The sequence below is a fragment of the Phaseolus vulgaris genome, chromosome 7 (genome assembly GCF_051622355.1).
Source record: "Phaseolus vulgaris cultivar YP4 chromosome 7, ASM5162235v1, whole genome shotgun sequence".
Classification (NCBI taxonomy): domain Eukaryota; kingdom Viridiplantae; phylum Streptophyta; class Magnoliopsida; order Fabales; family Fabaceae; genus Phaseolus; species Phaseolus vulgaris.
This window is the reverse complement of record NC_143504.1, coordinates 2,784,246-2,800,645: the sequence shown is the minus strand read 5'-3', so window position 1 is coordinate 2,800,645 and position 16,400 is coordinate 2,784,246. Positions and strand designations below refer to the sequence as shown.

Here is a 16,400-nt window from a genome sequence, read left to right as displayed (position 1 = left end):
TAGATTTTACATACTTTATTATTAAATCCACATACTGAGACGCTAACACGGAGATTAAAAGTCAGAACCAAATTACCTCAATTCTTGGTGCTTGTTTAGTATCACGTTATTCATATATATTGACATTGATATTCGCAGTCAACTGGCGTATGAGTTGGTTTATGCAGGGCGAAGAAGTGAAGAACAAATAGTGAGAGACACAATAGTGGAGATATATATAGGCATTCCATGGTTGTAGTGCTTCTATTCTATCATATGAAAATGTACCTTGTTTATGTAATCCTTTTGTTTTGGCAACTGACAGAAGCAAATGGGCACAGTTCTGGTTGTCCAGACTCATTTGATTGTGGAAGTTTGGGGACAATTTCCTTTCCCTTCACCACCTCTGAACACCAGAATTGTGGCGTTTTGGCAATCCATGGCTGTAATAATAGTAACCAAACAGCACCAAAGCATGTGCAGTTGAGAAGTGGTGGAAAAATTTTACAAGTTACAAATATTGGTGGTTGGAGGGGCTCTGAAATTTCCATTATAGATGATGATTTCGACAAGCTTCTAAGAAATTCAAGTTGTGATGCCTTGAGCTATAATATCAGCGTCCCTCCCTCCTCCCCTTTCGGTGTTTTTTATCTGAAAAACAACATAACCGCCTTCAATTGCAGCCGCCTTAAAGACCTCAGCCATTCAAATGATTTCATCAACTACACTGCATGTCCTTCCTTTGATTTTTACTTTGCCCCTTCCTCCTCTGCCCACGACCACCTAGGCTCTTTAAACTCCTCATGTTCAAAGGTTGAACTTTCCGTCAGAAAAGATTCTGAGTTCTTCAAAGACCCATTTGGATTTTTAACTTCTCAAATCACCTATCAGTTCCAGTTTTCAAATGCCTGTCAGCAGTGTCCTGGAGGAAAGGACAATTGCCGACCAGACAGGAACGGGAAGTTACATTGCGTGGTGAGGTAATACTAATATCTCAACAAAACTTCTAAGTTAATGTTTACATATATAACCAGATTTCTACTGTGCTCACACTTTTTTATTTCCCAACTGCTAAAAACCAATTTAACTCTGCATGTTTTTCCACATCAACACAACAGTTTAAATTTAGGTAATTAATTTCTACTTGATTACTTCTATATTTAAACCATAGAAATTTGTTTTACCATCCAGACATCCACATTTAACCAGGCTCACTTCACTTCTTTATCATCTAAACTGAACAACTGCTGCTTTTAAATTATGCAGGAAAAGTAGAGTTTTGACTTGGAAGCTTCCTTTGATGCTAGGTAACTTACACATCTTCACATTCCCGCTTCCAAATTTTAGTCTTCACTCCCAAATTTACAATAAAACATGTTTTTTCAGTCATTCAAAAACAAATCGACACAAATTTAACATAACATCTACAGGGAAGTCATTTTGATTTCATCATCAGTAAGTTTCTTTAAATTATTTAGAAAAAAATTAATCAATACCTTAAATACCTTAAATACCTTAAATTAAATGGCTCAATTCCCTATCTAGCACCATTTACATCTTTATTTCCCTATCTAGCACCATTTTGTTTTTATTTCCCTATCTAGCACTCTTTTATTTTTTATTTCCCTATCTAGCACTATTTTAAAAATAAATAAATAAATAATAAATTATTATTTTTTTAATAATTTTAATTTTGAATGCATTAAAAAATAAATATTTTTAATGTTTAAAATAATTAGAAATATAATTAATGAATAAATAAATGAGTTTTTACAAAAAAAAAGTAATAAATTAAAAATGTTTAGTTTAAAATTATTTTTTTTAAAAATGAAGAAAATAAAAAATTAAACTCTACAACAACATAAAAGTTGAATCTATAAACATAAATTAGTATTTATTTTTATTATTATTGTTGATGTAATCATATTAATTTCAAGTAAAAAAATACAGGACATATTTATAAAAAAAAAACAAAGTCAATTAGTATTAATTAATAGTGGACACATAAATAATATTGAAGTGTTTACCTAAATGCAAAATTCTAAAAAAAACTAATACAAATGTTACACTTAATGCTTAAAAATGAGATAAAAAAATAAGTATAGTAAATAAAAACAGCAACAATAAAATAAAAACAAAAAATAGATATAAATAAAGAATGACAGAAAAAAAAACAACTAAAAACATAAAAGATATAAAATAAAGGCAAAACAAAATAAGATAAAGATAAAAGATATAAAAAAAATTCAAACAAGATAAAGATAAGAAATATAAGGCGATATTAAATAAGTATATGTTGATCATAAAAAAGAAAATAAATAAAAGATGATCATTCATTTGATATTTTCTTCAGTGGTACATTAAATAGTTTGTGCAAAATGAAACATAATTAATGACGAGAATTGCACAATCCAGTAATTTTTTTTATAATTTTAATTTTGAATGCATTAAAAAAAATATTTTTAGTATTTAAAATAGTTAGAAATATAATTAATGAATAAAAACATAAATAGAAATAAATAAAGAATGGCAGAAAAAATAATAATAACTAGAAACATATTAAATTAATGATCATCTCTCATTTATTTTCCTTTTTATGATCAACATATACTTATTTAGTATTGTCTTATATCTATTATATTTATTTTGTTTTGATTTATTTGATTTTTTTTATATCTTTTATCTTTATCTTATTTTGTTTTTCCTTTATTTTATACCTTTTATGTTTTTAGTTATTATTATTTTTTCTGCAATCTTTATTTATTTATTTATGGTTTTTGTTTTTATTTTATTGTTGTTGTTTTTATTTTCTAGACTTATTTATTTTTGCATTTTTTTCTTCTCATTTTTAAGCATTAAGTGTAACATTTGTATTAGTTTTTTTTAGAATTTTGCATTTAGGTAAACACTTCAATATTATTTATGTGTCCACTATTAATTAATACTAATTGACTTTGGTTTTTTTTATAAATATGTCCTGTATTTTTTACTTGAAATTAACATGATTACATCATCAATAATAATAAAAATAAATACTAATGTATGTTTATAGATTCAACTTTTATGTTGTTGTAGAGTTTAATTTTTTATTTTCTTCATTTTAAAAAAAATAATTTTAAACTAAACATTTTTAATTTATTACTTTTTTGTTTTTATTTTGTAAAAACTCATTTATTTATTCATTAATTATATTTCTAATTATTTTAAACATTAAAAATATTTATTTTTTAATGCATTCAGTGTAGTATTAAGTGTAGCATTTGCATTAGCTTTTTTTTAGAATTTTGCATTTAGGGTAGATACTTCAATATTATTTATGTGTTCACTATTCATTAATACTAATTGACTTTGGTTTTTTAATAATTATGTCCTGTATTTTTTACTTGAAATTAACATGATTATATCATTAATAATAATAAAAATAAATACTAATTTATGTTTATAGATTCAACTTTTATGTTGTTGTATAGTTTAATTTTTTATTTTCTTCATTTAAAAAAAAAATTTTAAACTAAACATTTTTAATTTATTACTTTTTTATTTTTATTTTGTAAAAATTCATTTATTTATTCATTAATTATATTTCTAATTATTTTAAACATTAAAAATATTTATTTTTTAATGCATTCAAAAATTAAAATTATTAAAAAAATAATAATTTATTATTTATTTATTTATTTTAAAATGGTGCTAGATAGGGAAATAAAAAATAAAAGAGTGCTAGATATGAAAATAAAAACAAAAGGGTGCTAGATAGGGAAATAAAAACAAAAAGGTGCTAGATAGGAAAATAAAGATGTAAATGGTGCAGGGAATTGAGCCTAAATTAAATAGTTAAAAGTATTTTTTTTTTAAATATATTATTGGTACACCTGTCATATCTTGTATGCAGATTTAATAAAGAAATTAATATATATACATTAGTCATCATGAATCCTTTTAAATCATGAAGTAATTTTTTATCTCCCTTCTCCTCTTTGGTTCATTCATTAACTGGCGTTGAATTTTAGTCTCTGTTAATTATGAAACTAAATAAAAGTGGCAATCTTTGAAGGAATCGGTTTGGGACCATGGGTCATATTTGCGTTGTTCCTCACGCTACGCTACTGCAAAAAGAAGTATGTTGAATCGAGAAACACTCGTGCTGATTCCTTCCAAAATCCAGACACGGAGAGTGACAGGATCTTCTTTGGGGTACCCGTCTTCTCTTATAAGGAACTTCAAGATGCAACCAACAATTTTGACCCCACTAGAAAGCTCGGAGATGGAGGCTTTGGCATTGTTTACTACGGTCAGCATATAACACACTACATACCTCATTTGCATTGCACAGATACAATCACTTTTCGGTCTTATTAATTCGCTTAAGCATTTATCTCTGAAAAACCAGGGACTCTGAGAGATGGAAGGGAAGTTGCAATCAAACATTTATTTGAGCACAACTACAAGAGAGTGGAACAGTTTATGAATGAAATTGAGATCCTTACTCGCTTGCGCCACAGAAATCTTGTGTCCCTTTATGGCTGCACTTCACGTCATGACCACGAGCTATTGCTTGTGTATGAATACATTCCAAATGGCACAGTTGCCAGCCATCTCCATGGTGAATTAGCAAGAGTTGGTTTGCTGACATGGCCTATTCGAATGCAAATTGCCGTAGACACTGCTACTGCATTGTCCTATCTCCATGCTTCTAACATCATTCACCGTGATGTGAAAACCAATAACGTTCTGCTTGACATTAATTTTTCCGTTAAGGTAGCAGATTTTGGGCTTTCAAGATTGCTCCCCAATGATGTAAGCCACGTTTCCACAGCTCCACAAGGGTCTCCGGGGTATCTTGATCCTGAATATTTTCAATGCTATAGGCTCACTGATAAGAGTGATGTGTACAGCTTTGGGGTTGTGCTGATGGAGCTAATATCATCCATGCCAGCAGTTGATGCAGCCAGGGAAAGGGATGAAGTTAACTTAGCAAATCTTTGCATGAAAAAGATTCAAAAAGGAAAGCTTGGTGAGCTTGTAGACCCCTCCTTTGGGTTTGAGTCAGACCAAGTGGTTAAAAGGATGGTGACTTCAGTGGCAGAATTGGCCTTTCGGTGTGTGCAAGGAGACAATGAATTAAGGCCTTCTATGGACCAAGTTCTGGAAGCCCTCAAGAAAATCCAAAGTGGGAATTATGAGTATGAGAATCTAGAGAAAGGAGATGATGGTGGTAATGTTATTCCTTCTACATCCCAAGAAGAAGTGCAACCACCACCATCGGCGTCACGGAATTCGAGTCAAATTGGAATTTTAATGAATAATAAGCTATCTTCGCAAAAGTCCTTCTCTGAGAAATGGGAAAGTGAATCCACCACGCCCAATGTCAGTGGTTAACCACTTTTTGTCTAATAATAACAACAGTTTTTCACGTTTTGGTAAAAATTAAGAATATATAGCCGAACCTTTTTTGTACTCTCGATGCTCCTAATTCCATTACACTAATGATTGGTTCAGATTTTCAAAGAGACAAGGACTGTGGAAAAAAAGGTAAGGGAGCCCAAAAAGAAAAATGGAAGGGAGAAGAAAATTTCTGTGAGCTGCTACGTCACATAATTCGTTATTTATCAGTCAAATCAATGTAACATAACGCATGGATAACGTTGTACTAGTACATTTTGTTCTTTGTTTTTGTGGAGGATAAATACATTTGTTCTTAAAAAATTGATTTTATTGAAAACCAAAAAAGCGAGATGGGAAAATGGTTGGGCCTACGTGGTGATTCCATTTCCATGGTCTTGGCATCAGTCATAGTGCTCTTTAGTCCAAAGTATCAAAGGAAGAATTAAAGAGAAGTAATGAATGTGTATGGAAGAAAAGACGCAACCATTCCCAAAATAGATCCCATGCTTGTTAAGACCAATCAATCGCCTTTGTCCCCTCACAATTATCAATATTCAAATTCAAATTCACTTTAACACTCTTTTAATAGAGCAGAGAACAGAGTGGAGGAAGCGTCCACAAATAACTCAATACATGGCTGCATTGCAGAAGTTCAAACTCTTCGCAACGCCCTGTGGAGTGAGGCAAAGCCCGACCCAAAGCCCAAGGACGAGCCCGTTGGTTCAGTTCCGGCGGCCCAAAACATCCCTGCGAACTCTTCTCAGCCTGAACCGGTCACCTCGGCAAGCCGTTGAGAAGGATCCCATGCGGAGACACTCACTGAAGGCCCTCTTTGTGTCCTCGCCGCCACGAGAGGAGCACCTGCACGATCACGAAAAAACTCCGATGTTGGCTTCCGTTGCGGTTCCGCATTCTTGGAGTAACGAACCCGGTTCAAGCAACTCGCCTTGGACCGGTTTTCGTTGCAGGTCGTTGTTGAAAAGGAAATACTGGCGCCCTCTCCTCCTCACGATTCCAGAATGATCCATTCAAGCAATCTCATCGTACCACTTCCCTTTGCTCCATATCAAACTTTTGGTTCTCTATTTAAGTCTCCTTAAATATAATTGCATCTTATCTTGTTCTGTGATACGAGAAATCATCTACATTGTTACTTCTACCGGTCTCTTCGATTCAAATGGATGTTAATAAGTTTAAATTGTTCGTCTCAATTTAACTTACTCAAATTCTTGTTGTGTTGTGTTGTGAGAGGAGAAGCTGTTCTTTTCCCAGTTTCTTAGATTAGTGTTATTTTTAGGAAAACAAAAAACAAAAAGGAAAAGTGAAGTTAGAATTAGGTAAAGAAAGGCTTTCTTAAAGCATAACAATCAAAACAATGTCCATGTAAGACAAAAGATAAAGAGAGGAATGCTTTTGTGACATCCAAAACAACTCCTTTGTTTTTTTTTCATTGAAAAAGCATTTCCTAAAAGTCTGAATTAAATCTATTTTCTTCAGGAAAACAGTGAAATATTAGTTGGGATTAAGAGAATATGGCAATTAATTAGTCAAATTATGATATTATCGTTTATTTTTTTAAAGATAGAATTGCCCTTTCTTAATCCTTCTACAATTTCCATTACAAGAATATGTCCGTCATTAATATTTCTCGTCTTTTTCTTTTTAAATTCCAAGTTATCATCGATTACGCGATAAATTCATTTATTTTTATAATACCATACTAACATTGTATAAAAAATAAACATGTTCAAAGAAAATATTGTTTCTAGGTTCTCTCTCTCGTAAGGATTGGGCTAGGAATGGATGTCTATATCTGATCCCACTTGACTAAAGGCCTTTCTTTCGGCATTCCATAATTTCTATGTGTACCCCATGAAACTGTTAAAAGACAAAATTGCTCCCTCGCTGTCACAGCTGATGCTTCCTTATTGTTGTCCCCTTATGTTCAACGTTCTCTTGCCATCGTCATCACCTTGTCTATGTTGTGTTATAAATAAATTAGAAAAAAGAGAGTTTTGGGTTATGTAGTATAAAATACTCTCTTATCAAATTATACAATTTTAAAGTTATTTTTTAATAAAAAAATATTTTTTTGAATTGTATAATTTAAAAAAAAACATAAAACAATGACTTTTAAATTATACAATCGGATGTCAATTTTTTTTTTTGCAGAATCTAAAACTAAAAGAATACTTCCAAATTTTGTATTAAAAGTTTTCTTTATTTAAAAATGGACTTCCAGGTCACACAATTCAAAAATCATTTTTTCATAAACCACTAGAAAAAGGTGAGGATTTTCATAGTTATGTTATGTGGTGCAGAAAAGAATTATGTGGGTCCTAAAAGAATTTCCTTTCATGAACTACTTTTAAAAGTTAATTTTGAAAATGGGCCTTGTGGGTTTAAGCTCAATTAAATTAAGGTAATTGTTATTGACACAATCTAATTTTATTAATTTACTTTTTATATATTTTTTTAAAAGTATATTTGGGAGTAGAACGCTAAAATTTAAACACTGCCAGAAATTCATTTTAACAAAATTGAAACATTTTAACACATTTGTTTGAAAATTAATTTTTTAAATATTAAAATTTTAACCCATTTTAAAAATAATTCTTTGAAAATGTTAAAATTTTGGCATTCTATACTGAACTTTTAGGATGATATTCTCATTATTTATTTAGTTGTAACACAATTTAATAAATAAACAAGAAGGGTAACATAGATTTTCAGCATAAAAAATTATATATTTTTTTCTTTCAATGCAAACCTTATCACTTTAGTTTCATTTTATTTTTCTTCAACCAAACAGCATCCCTTTTAGTTGATTTTTGACCTTCTGTTTTCTTTTTCTCCCTTTATTTGTTCTCTCAGTACTAAACAAAGGTGGGATCGGTTATCTGATACGTAGTGTTGTATGGATATATGGCATTTAAAACGACAGTACCAAGGGTTGGCAAGCAGTGGTTGTATGTTCCCTGTACGTTTAGCAAACTGGCCTCTCACTATGGGCCCATAAAAGGCCCATCCTTCTAAATAAAGGCTTGTTGAAATATGGAGAGGACAAAAAAGTACCATCTTTGGTATTAAAAAAAAGGCGAAAAGAAAAGAAAAAAAGAAAAAAAGAAAAGAAAAGCATCATGAGCAGTGATCCAAGAGTTGTTGGTCTGGGAATCCGGAGTAAGATCTGAGGGTGTTAATAGTATATATATACAACTTGGAGAATGTGTCCTTCCCATTCTACATCACTTTCTTTCTTCACAATTATTGGAACATGACCTTCTCTCGCTTTAACTTATCCACCAGCTGCATCTACTGTCACATTAGACCACTTCTGTTATACATTCTCAAATTTTCTTCTTTTCTCCTATTTTCCCACACTTTTAGTTAAAGAACAGAAAAAAAAAATTCAAATTGTCAAATCCAATCTATAATTATCTAAATTCATATTACTTTTAATCCATTTAAATAAATTTATCTCAAATTCAAATCTATATTTTTGGATTTTAAGTCCAATCCATTTAATTTGATATAGATTACATATCACTACAAGAAAATCATGAAATAGAAACTAATTTTTAGAGACCAAAATAATTAGTTGCAATAGTAACTAAATTAGAGACCATTTTAGAAACTAAAAAAAAAATTGGTTTCTAAATTAGTTTATCTTATTGTTAAATAGTTTATAAATTGGTATCTAATTAGCAACTAAGGTTTTAGAGACCAAATTTAGAAACTAAATAATTGGTAGTTAAAACCTTGGTTGCTAATTAGATATTAATTTAGAAACTATTTAACAATAATATAAACTAATTTAGAAACTAATTTTTTTTTAGTTTCTAAAATGGTCTCTAATTTAGTTACTATTGCAACTAATTATTTTGGTCTCTAAAAATTGGTTTCTATTTCATGATTTTCTTGTAGTGTATAGATTGGATACATTTTTGGATTATCTAAAATGAATTTTGAGTTGGATTTTGATTTGACCTCGACCTAGGTTGAGTCGAGTCAATCTGGGCCCAAGTCAAGCAAAGTCAGTCTGAATCCATGTCGAGTCGAGTTAGTCCAGACCAAAGTCAAACCAATTAGGTTCGGGCCAAAGTCGAGCCAAGTTGGTTCAGGCCAAAGTCGAGTCAAGTAAATCCTGGCCCAAATCAAGCTGAGTGGGCCATAACCTAAGTCGAGTTGACACCAAATCCATGTCATGCCAAGTCAATTCAAACTCATGTCGAGCCAATTCGGTCTAGGTTCATGACAAGTCAAGTCGATTCAGACCCATATCAAGTTGAGTCTGCCCACGTTTCTATCGAACCGAGTCAACTCAAATCGATATTGAGTCGAGTTGGACAAGACCGATATCGAGCACAGTAAATCCAAACCCATGTCTTTCAAGTAGAGTATATTTTTTATTTTCACTTGATAAAACATAAGTCTAGTAACATGACTAACAAGGTTTTGAATGTTCACTAAGATAAGGTGTTTAAATTTAATGTCTAGTAATATTTTGAATAGAATTGTGAATGCATAATTTGAATGTGAGCAAAAATAAAAGTTTCCCTGGAAAGCACAATGCATGTGGTGGTGAGTATATTAGTACATGTTTTCCATGGCCAAAAGGAACATGGAAGCATAATGGACAGCGATGTTTAAGATAATAAACAAATTACAGGGTTGAATTGAATTGCTTAAATGCACACTGTTGCATGATGCTACAACACAAACCGATGAGTTTGCCAACTTGGCAATTTGTTGTTTTATGATAACCACACAATCTGAAAGTCACTTTCAAAAAAGTTGCACAGAACTCCGAAAGATACAGCTTTTCTCCCCCAACTACTACTTTTAATCCAAATTCTTAGATATACTATCCATAGGCCAATGCATGTTTCATTGTCGCCCCCAACTGGTTGCATCACAGTAGCCACATAAATAATGCCCCACTACAATGTTGCTGATAGCTACATAGATAACAAAGACTTTTCAGTGTCAACCCAACCATATCCTTAACAGCATCAAAGACCATGCAACTTGTTGTTTGCCTAACTTCATGACATTCTTAATTCTCGATCACTTATTTTTATAGTATAAGTTTGACAAATTTCACAGTTTAACCAAGTGAAAATCCACTGCTGTAAAAATACAAGGTTTTGGGGAGGAAGAGTTGGTTATTTTTATCAACGTTGAAAATGGTTTTCTTTGTATTATTCCAGATCTACTAGCTCTGTGAATATTGGTGAAATTTGATTATACTTAATTTTACTATTGAGCATTGGATACCTATGGTAGATGAATAGGTTGTAGCTGCATATTAGTAATATAATTGGAGGGAGGGAACAATGATTTACTCATGCAATCACGTGCTTCCTCATCTTTATTATTGGTCTGATACGCATCATATTTTTCTCAAATTGAAAATTAGTATATGTAATGATTAATTAATATAGGTAGTAATCTCTTAATACATTTAGGTTATAGGCTTTATGCAGCAGCTACTTACAGCATCGATAGCTACATATGAGACTTAAGATAAATATCGATAGGACAAAATATTATTTACTCTTTTTAACCACACAAACATTTACATTCAGAATGTTAATGGTATTATTTCATTGATTTTTGAAAAAATTTAATATAAATAATAATTTTTGTAAAGTAGTTTCTTTTTGTATTTTTTGAGTATTCTAAAAGATACGGAATAGTTGATGATATGATAGAAAATTGGTAAAACTGAATTAAGAAGTACATCTGGTAAAATTTTACTAAAAGACAAAATCTAAATAAATCATCATCAAATATACTATTTATATATATAAAAAAAAACTTAATACTTTAAATATTCTCAAATAAAACACATTCTCTACGTAAAAATCAACATTGTGACAAAGTCAAAACCCCCAAAATATAACTAGTTTCTTTTCCTTTTATAACGTACCTAATTAAGGTTAACTTCTCACTTTTACTACTCTCGCAATAAAGCTAAATATATCCATAAAATACTCTAAAAAATAATCTAAACATAGAATCATGTTAACAAATATTCATTTTTTTCCAATAAACATAATCTGTAAAGCTCTAAACCATAAACCTACGACATTTCTCTTAAAACCAACTAAAAAATGGACAAAGAGAATCTTGCTAAAAACAATAACATTTAATTAATCTTAAACTTATTCTACTTTCTACCAAAATTTCTAAAATAAACTCATGGAAAAAACGAGCAACTATTTCTTAAATATAGAAAGAAAGAGAAGACAAATATCTTAGAGAGGTAATATTTTTTGTAAATTAAATTTTCAAAAACATTATCTTATATGTTAATTGTTTTTAATTAAAATTGAACATATTTAATTAATTTAATAATAAATTATTCAGTAAATAAATTCTCTCTCATCATAATAATAATTGAGAAAGAATCATAATTCCATAAACATTTTCCATCGTTGTACAATAACTAATTTAATAAAAATATTTGGGTCAGGAAAAAAAATTATGTTTAGTCCCACTTATTTTAAATACTATTTTAGAAAATACAATTATTATCAAATTTAGAAATAATAACTATTTTTTTAATATTTATGAATTACTTAAAAGAGTGTAGCTTATACAAGGAAACAAAATTAGGTATTAAAAATAATTTGATTTTAAATTAATTGTTAGAAAGGTGTTTTTGAAAAGGAAATTAATTACCTTTGTGAGATTTTAAAATTAATTAATTGCAGTATTATTAGAATAATCTTATCAAGATATGAGGTATTAGTTTTATATGATTGTTTTCTCCTAATGTATATGACATAATTATGTATATAATTAAAAATATACATTTTTTCCTAATTTGGATTATTTTTCTAACTTATGATTATTAAATTTTAGTTTAATTATTTTACAGTGTGTGATTTCAAATTAAATATTATTTATTAATATTAATGGGATTAATTCAAATATGCCTATAAATATCATGGTGTTCTATGTTACTTTTGGGATAACCAATTGAAGAATTAAAGTTATCATTTCTGTTATAAAAAATGGTGAAGATTTTGATTGCTGCACTCTTACTTGTCTTTGTGTCTCAAGGTAGGTTTTTTTTCTCAATGAAAGAGATAAAATTATTATTTATAAAATATTATTGACACGTTGTGTTTGTGTTTGATGATTTTAGCTTATGGACAATGCTCGTTGAAAGATATCCATGTCACCCAATCTAAAACAGGACGAACAGTAGGTGGAAAGCCAGAATGGAGTGTGACTATCACAAATTGGTGTGCATGTGTTCAACAGAATGTGAAATTGAATTGCAAAGGCTTTCAAACCGTTGAAGGAATTGAACCTTCAGTTCTGAAAGTTTCAGGTGATGTTTGTCTTGTTACTTCAGGTAAACCTGTTTGGAAAGGTGCTATCGAATTCAACTATGCTTGGGACACTCAATTCCCACTAAATCCCATTTCGGCACAAGTTGTCTGTTAAATTTAATCTATATAATTTTCTCTAATAATTTCAACTTATTATTCCTATCTTGTTCATCGTCGTTATCATTTTATAATAAAATATTAGTTTTATGTTGTTGATTTTTTTTTATAATTTATCACTTATTATTACCGTAATAATATATCCTATTTTTTTATTGAATTATTTAATGTTAATAAATTTCAATTGTTAAGCTATCTAGTTTAGTATTTCATATAAAAAAACAACTTTACCGTTGTCTTGTTTAAAATATTTAAAGTCTTAACATTTTTCCCCAAAAAAACGTGTAATATGTTAAAAGTTACAATAATATTAAATTTAAAGATAAAATTATTGAGAAAATGTCATATACGCTCGAAATTTATTGCGATAGAAGATAAATAGTATCATGGACAAAAATTGACAGTATATACAGAAGCTGAAAGGAAACAACTTTCATTAATAAAAAGAATTTGATGTATATATAAGAACACATATAAATCATGCGTTGCCTGCAACGAAATAGTTTTCCATTAATCAAAAGGGTTTACATGTACAAGTGCATATAATTAAGAATCGTGTGCTGTTAAAAAGAAAATAAGAATATAATGAAAAGTCAAAATCTTCCGTGTAGAGTGGCAAAAAAAATAACGGTTAGCCTCCATTAATGGAAATGTCACTCTTAAAATTTATTATTAATAACAACTTTTAGTGACATTTAATATTGTTACTATAAAGATTGATTAGTCCATTTAATATATGTCTGATATGTTCAATAGTTTCATTTCACTTAGTCAAGGTCAATGTCAATTTATATAGCTTCCTTCCTTAATCTTTTGAGCTCCAAGTTTCAAAGTGGACAATATATCGAATGCAGTGATTAACCCTAGTGATGTTATCTTAACGAACATAAGGTTGAAACATTGACACTGTCTGTGGAAACAAAACGAGGTTCCAAAGATTTCCACAGACGAACTTTGGTTCTCTTAGCCCTCAAATAGGGGGAATCTGTTCCCCTAGATATGTTGACTAAGGGGTCTTGTTCTAGTACGCCAAATATTCTCATATCGCTTAAGAGTCAGTTTATATAAACTTTTTCCTTAACCTTTTGAAACGTCTTTTAAAGACAAAACCGTGACGAAACTCCAAATTTCAAACAATAACTCGAATGTGATGATTGACCTAACGTGTGTAGTTAAAGAACCTAAAGTGTGAAATCAAATTAGGGATAATGGGTAAAAAAAAATCAAATATTCAATAATTTCGTATGTTGATAAGTTGTTAACATCACTTAATTATAGAGTGACGTGTTATTTTACCTTTTTTTTTCTTTTGAACAAATATAATATAAATACATGATAAAAGAATTAATTAAATCATTTGTTATATTATATTATGATTAATCTTCACAATGCAATATTATTTAGCTGCACTTTATCATGTACATGGTCATACGTTTTTTTTTTCTTCTATAGTTATTTTATGTGACAAATATAAATAAACATAAATATATGGAGTAATATTGATATTTTCAAATGTAAAGTTTAATAAAGATAAAATTTATGAATTGTGTAGTAAAATGTGGAAGACACTTCTATAAATAAAAAATGCTTGAGATCTACAAAGATGTGATTGGATTAATATGAAAATAAAATGTGTGCTAGATAAAATTGTATAAGAAGTTAACCAACAAATTGTGTTTACATATGTATGAGTGTGAGACTTACAATAGTACATAAATAAATTGCATTAGAGTTTCGCCATAAATATGTTAAAGACGTATTGATATAAAATTACATAAGAAATTCATCCACATAGTGCGAGATACTTATAGAAAAAATTGGTGTGAGTTATCTCATAGATGTGTGGTTTCAACCATATGGGTGTAAGAGACATCTTAGTATAGAAATTGTATAAGTTTTTTCACAATTTTATGTTTTGTCACAAAGGGATACGAGAGACACGTTGATATGAAAATTGCATAGGCAATCGACTCATATAATTGTGATTTCATCTAAAGGAATATAAAAGACACACCAATATGAAAACTATATAAAAAATTATTTACAAAAATATGTTTTGTGTTCAACACGATGTAAAAGATGCATCAGGTGAGAAAATTGCATGAACGGTTCACCAATAGAAGATTGGTTGTACCTACATGAGTGTTATAAGTGTACCAATATAGAAAATTACATATATTGAATAGGAGTACTTAGGGTACTCTAACCCCTTTACAAAAAAAAAAAAACAATAATTGTATTTAGCTCATCTATGTCTAAATTGACTCAACCCTTCTATAAAGGACCATGAAGTTGCATTGCCTAACCATAAGAGTGGTGATTATAGTAAACTCCACCTAAGAGACCCCACCCAAAAAAGCCTCTAAGCTATTACATTAATGAACAAACTTATTGGTAGCTAGTAAAATACTATAAGCATCTAAGATGTGACAAAATTATCATTACCACCCTTATCTTTACAAAAACCCGTTGTGAAAAAGATCCTGAAAATTAATTATGTTGAGTGTAATTTAAGTCAACCTCTATATACCACAACAACTTCCAAAAAGCCAAACTTCATGTCCTCTTATCCTGTCAAAAGGAAAAAAGAAAAAAAAAAAAACTAGCAGTGTAGTTTCTGCTGCTCAAGTTGTAAAACAACAACAACGTACATACCACACCATACATACCACAACCACTACACCAAAAAGTAAAATTAGCTGCAAAAGAAAGTGAAGGTGATACTAGGAACCCTAAATAGTGTCCACTAAGCCTTCATTATTAAAAAAAATAATAAAGTGTGGGTTATATGGACATAAACTTAAAAAAAAAGAAAAAAAAATGTGTGGGTCAAACAGTCACAACTGGAACTATAAATAATAAATAATAATAAAAATTTAAAATTTTGTAGGTTAAGCACACGCAAACATAATATATATTTTTAAATTAAATTTAAATATGTAATAAAATTATGAAGGTTAAGTCCACGCTTGTTTAAAGATTGTGTGGCTAATCCGTTGACTAAGCCCACGCTTATTTGAATAAACAATATAAAACATAATTTTGCGTGGGCAACATGTAGGCTAAGCCCAAGCTTCTTTAAATAAACAATATAAAATATAATTTTGTGAGGAGCACGTAGGCTAGGCCTACGCAAAAAACACACCACTTGTGTCTCACACACCCGTCACTATTTTTATGTCGAACATATTAGCTTCCAAATTTTAATAATAACTACACTTTTGCGTCTATTTATTATAGCTAATGTCTTTTTTGACCCATGCTAATGAACATATTTTTTTTGTAGTGAATGTTAACCATAAGAACATTGGCTAGGAATTAACACATTTGTAAGTAAGTTTTCATAAGCACTGATTTGAGTAAGAAAACAATTGTTTTTATTCATATTTGTAATCCACGGCCAACATTTCAATTGTACTAATCCAAAATCACATACTCCATTTTTTAATACTTTGTTTTTGTGGTTCCTAACCTCTCTCGTAACTGCCACCCACATAGTTTTTTATACCATATTCTATTTTTTTTTTCAAACTTGGACAATTAAATTGGTGGAAGTGATTGAAAATAGAGTTA

The 16,400-nt window shown here is 29.8% G+C and overlaps 3 protein-coding genes across 3 annotated transcripts; all 3 read left to right on the top strand.

Moving 5' to 3' along the window:
- The first annotated feature begins 82 nt into the window (after nt 1–82).
- Nucleotides 83–5,410, top strand: LOC137827660 (LEAF RUST 10 DISEASE-RESISTANCE LOCUS RECEPTOR-LIKE PROTEIN KINASE-like 1.1). The gene is made up of 4 exons (XM_068633888.2): nt 83–959; nt 1,246–1,286; nt 4,034–4,270; nt 4,370–5,410. Exons 1-4 carry the CDS (start codon nt 229–231, stop codon nt 5,356–5,358), a joined length of 1,998 nt encoding a protein of 665 aa, XP_068489989.1. The 5' UTR covers nt 83–228; the 3' UTR covers nt 5,359–5,410.
- A 495-nt stretch (nt 5,411–5,905) lies between these two features.
- Nucleotides 5,906–6,562, top strand: LOC137827960 (uncharacterized). The gene has a single exon (XM_068634345.2). It carries the CDS (start codon nt 5,998–6,000, stop codon nt 6,385–6,387), a length of 390 nt encoding a protein of 129 aa, XP_068490446.1. The 5' UTR covers nt 5,906–5,997; the 3' UTR covers nt 6,388–6,562.
- A 5,824-nt stretch (nt 6,563–12,386) lies between these two features.
- LOC137827957 (uncharacterized) lies at nt 12,387–12,825 on the top strand. Its single transcript, XM_068634343.2, has 2 exons — nt 12,387–12,435; nt 12,521–12,825. The coding sequence occupies exons 1-2, from the start codon at nt 12,387–12,389 to the stop codon at nt 12,823–12,825; spliced, it is 354 nt and encodes a 117-aa protein (XP_068490444.1).
- The last annotated feature ends 3,575 nt before the right edge of the window (nt 12,826–16,400 follow it).

What these genes read in the sequence shown, in the direction of transcription:
- LOC137827660 (XM_068633888.2), top strand. Translation starts at nt 229, where the DNA reads ATGGTTGTAGTGCTTCTATTCTATCATATGAAAATGTACCTTGTTTAT. An exon ending in AAGTTACATTGCGTGGTGAG is followed by an intron (nt 960 to 1,245) that starts GTAATACTAATA and finishes TAAATTATGCAG; the next exon opens with GAAAAGTAGAGTTTTGACTT. An exon ending in CTTTGGCATTGTTTACTACG is followed by an intron (nt 4,271 to 4,369) that starts GTCAGCATATAA and finishes CTGAAAAACCAG; the next exon opens with GGACTCTGAGAGATGGAAGG.
- LOC137827960 (XM_068634345.2), top strand. Translation starts at nt 5,998, where the DNA reads ATGGCTGCATTGCAGAAGTTCAAACTCTTCGCAACGCCCTGTGGAGTG.
- LOC137827957 (XM_068634343.2), top strand. Translation starts at nt 12,387, where the DNA reads ATGGTGAAGATTTTGATTGCTGCACTCTTACTTGTCTTTGTGTCTCAA. An exon ending in ACTTGTCTTTGTGTCTCAAG is followed by an intron (nt 12,436 to 12,520) that starts GTAGGTTTTTTT and finishes TGATGATTTTAG; the next exon opens with CTTATGGACAATGCTCGTTG.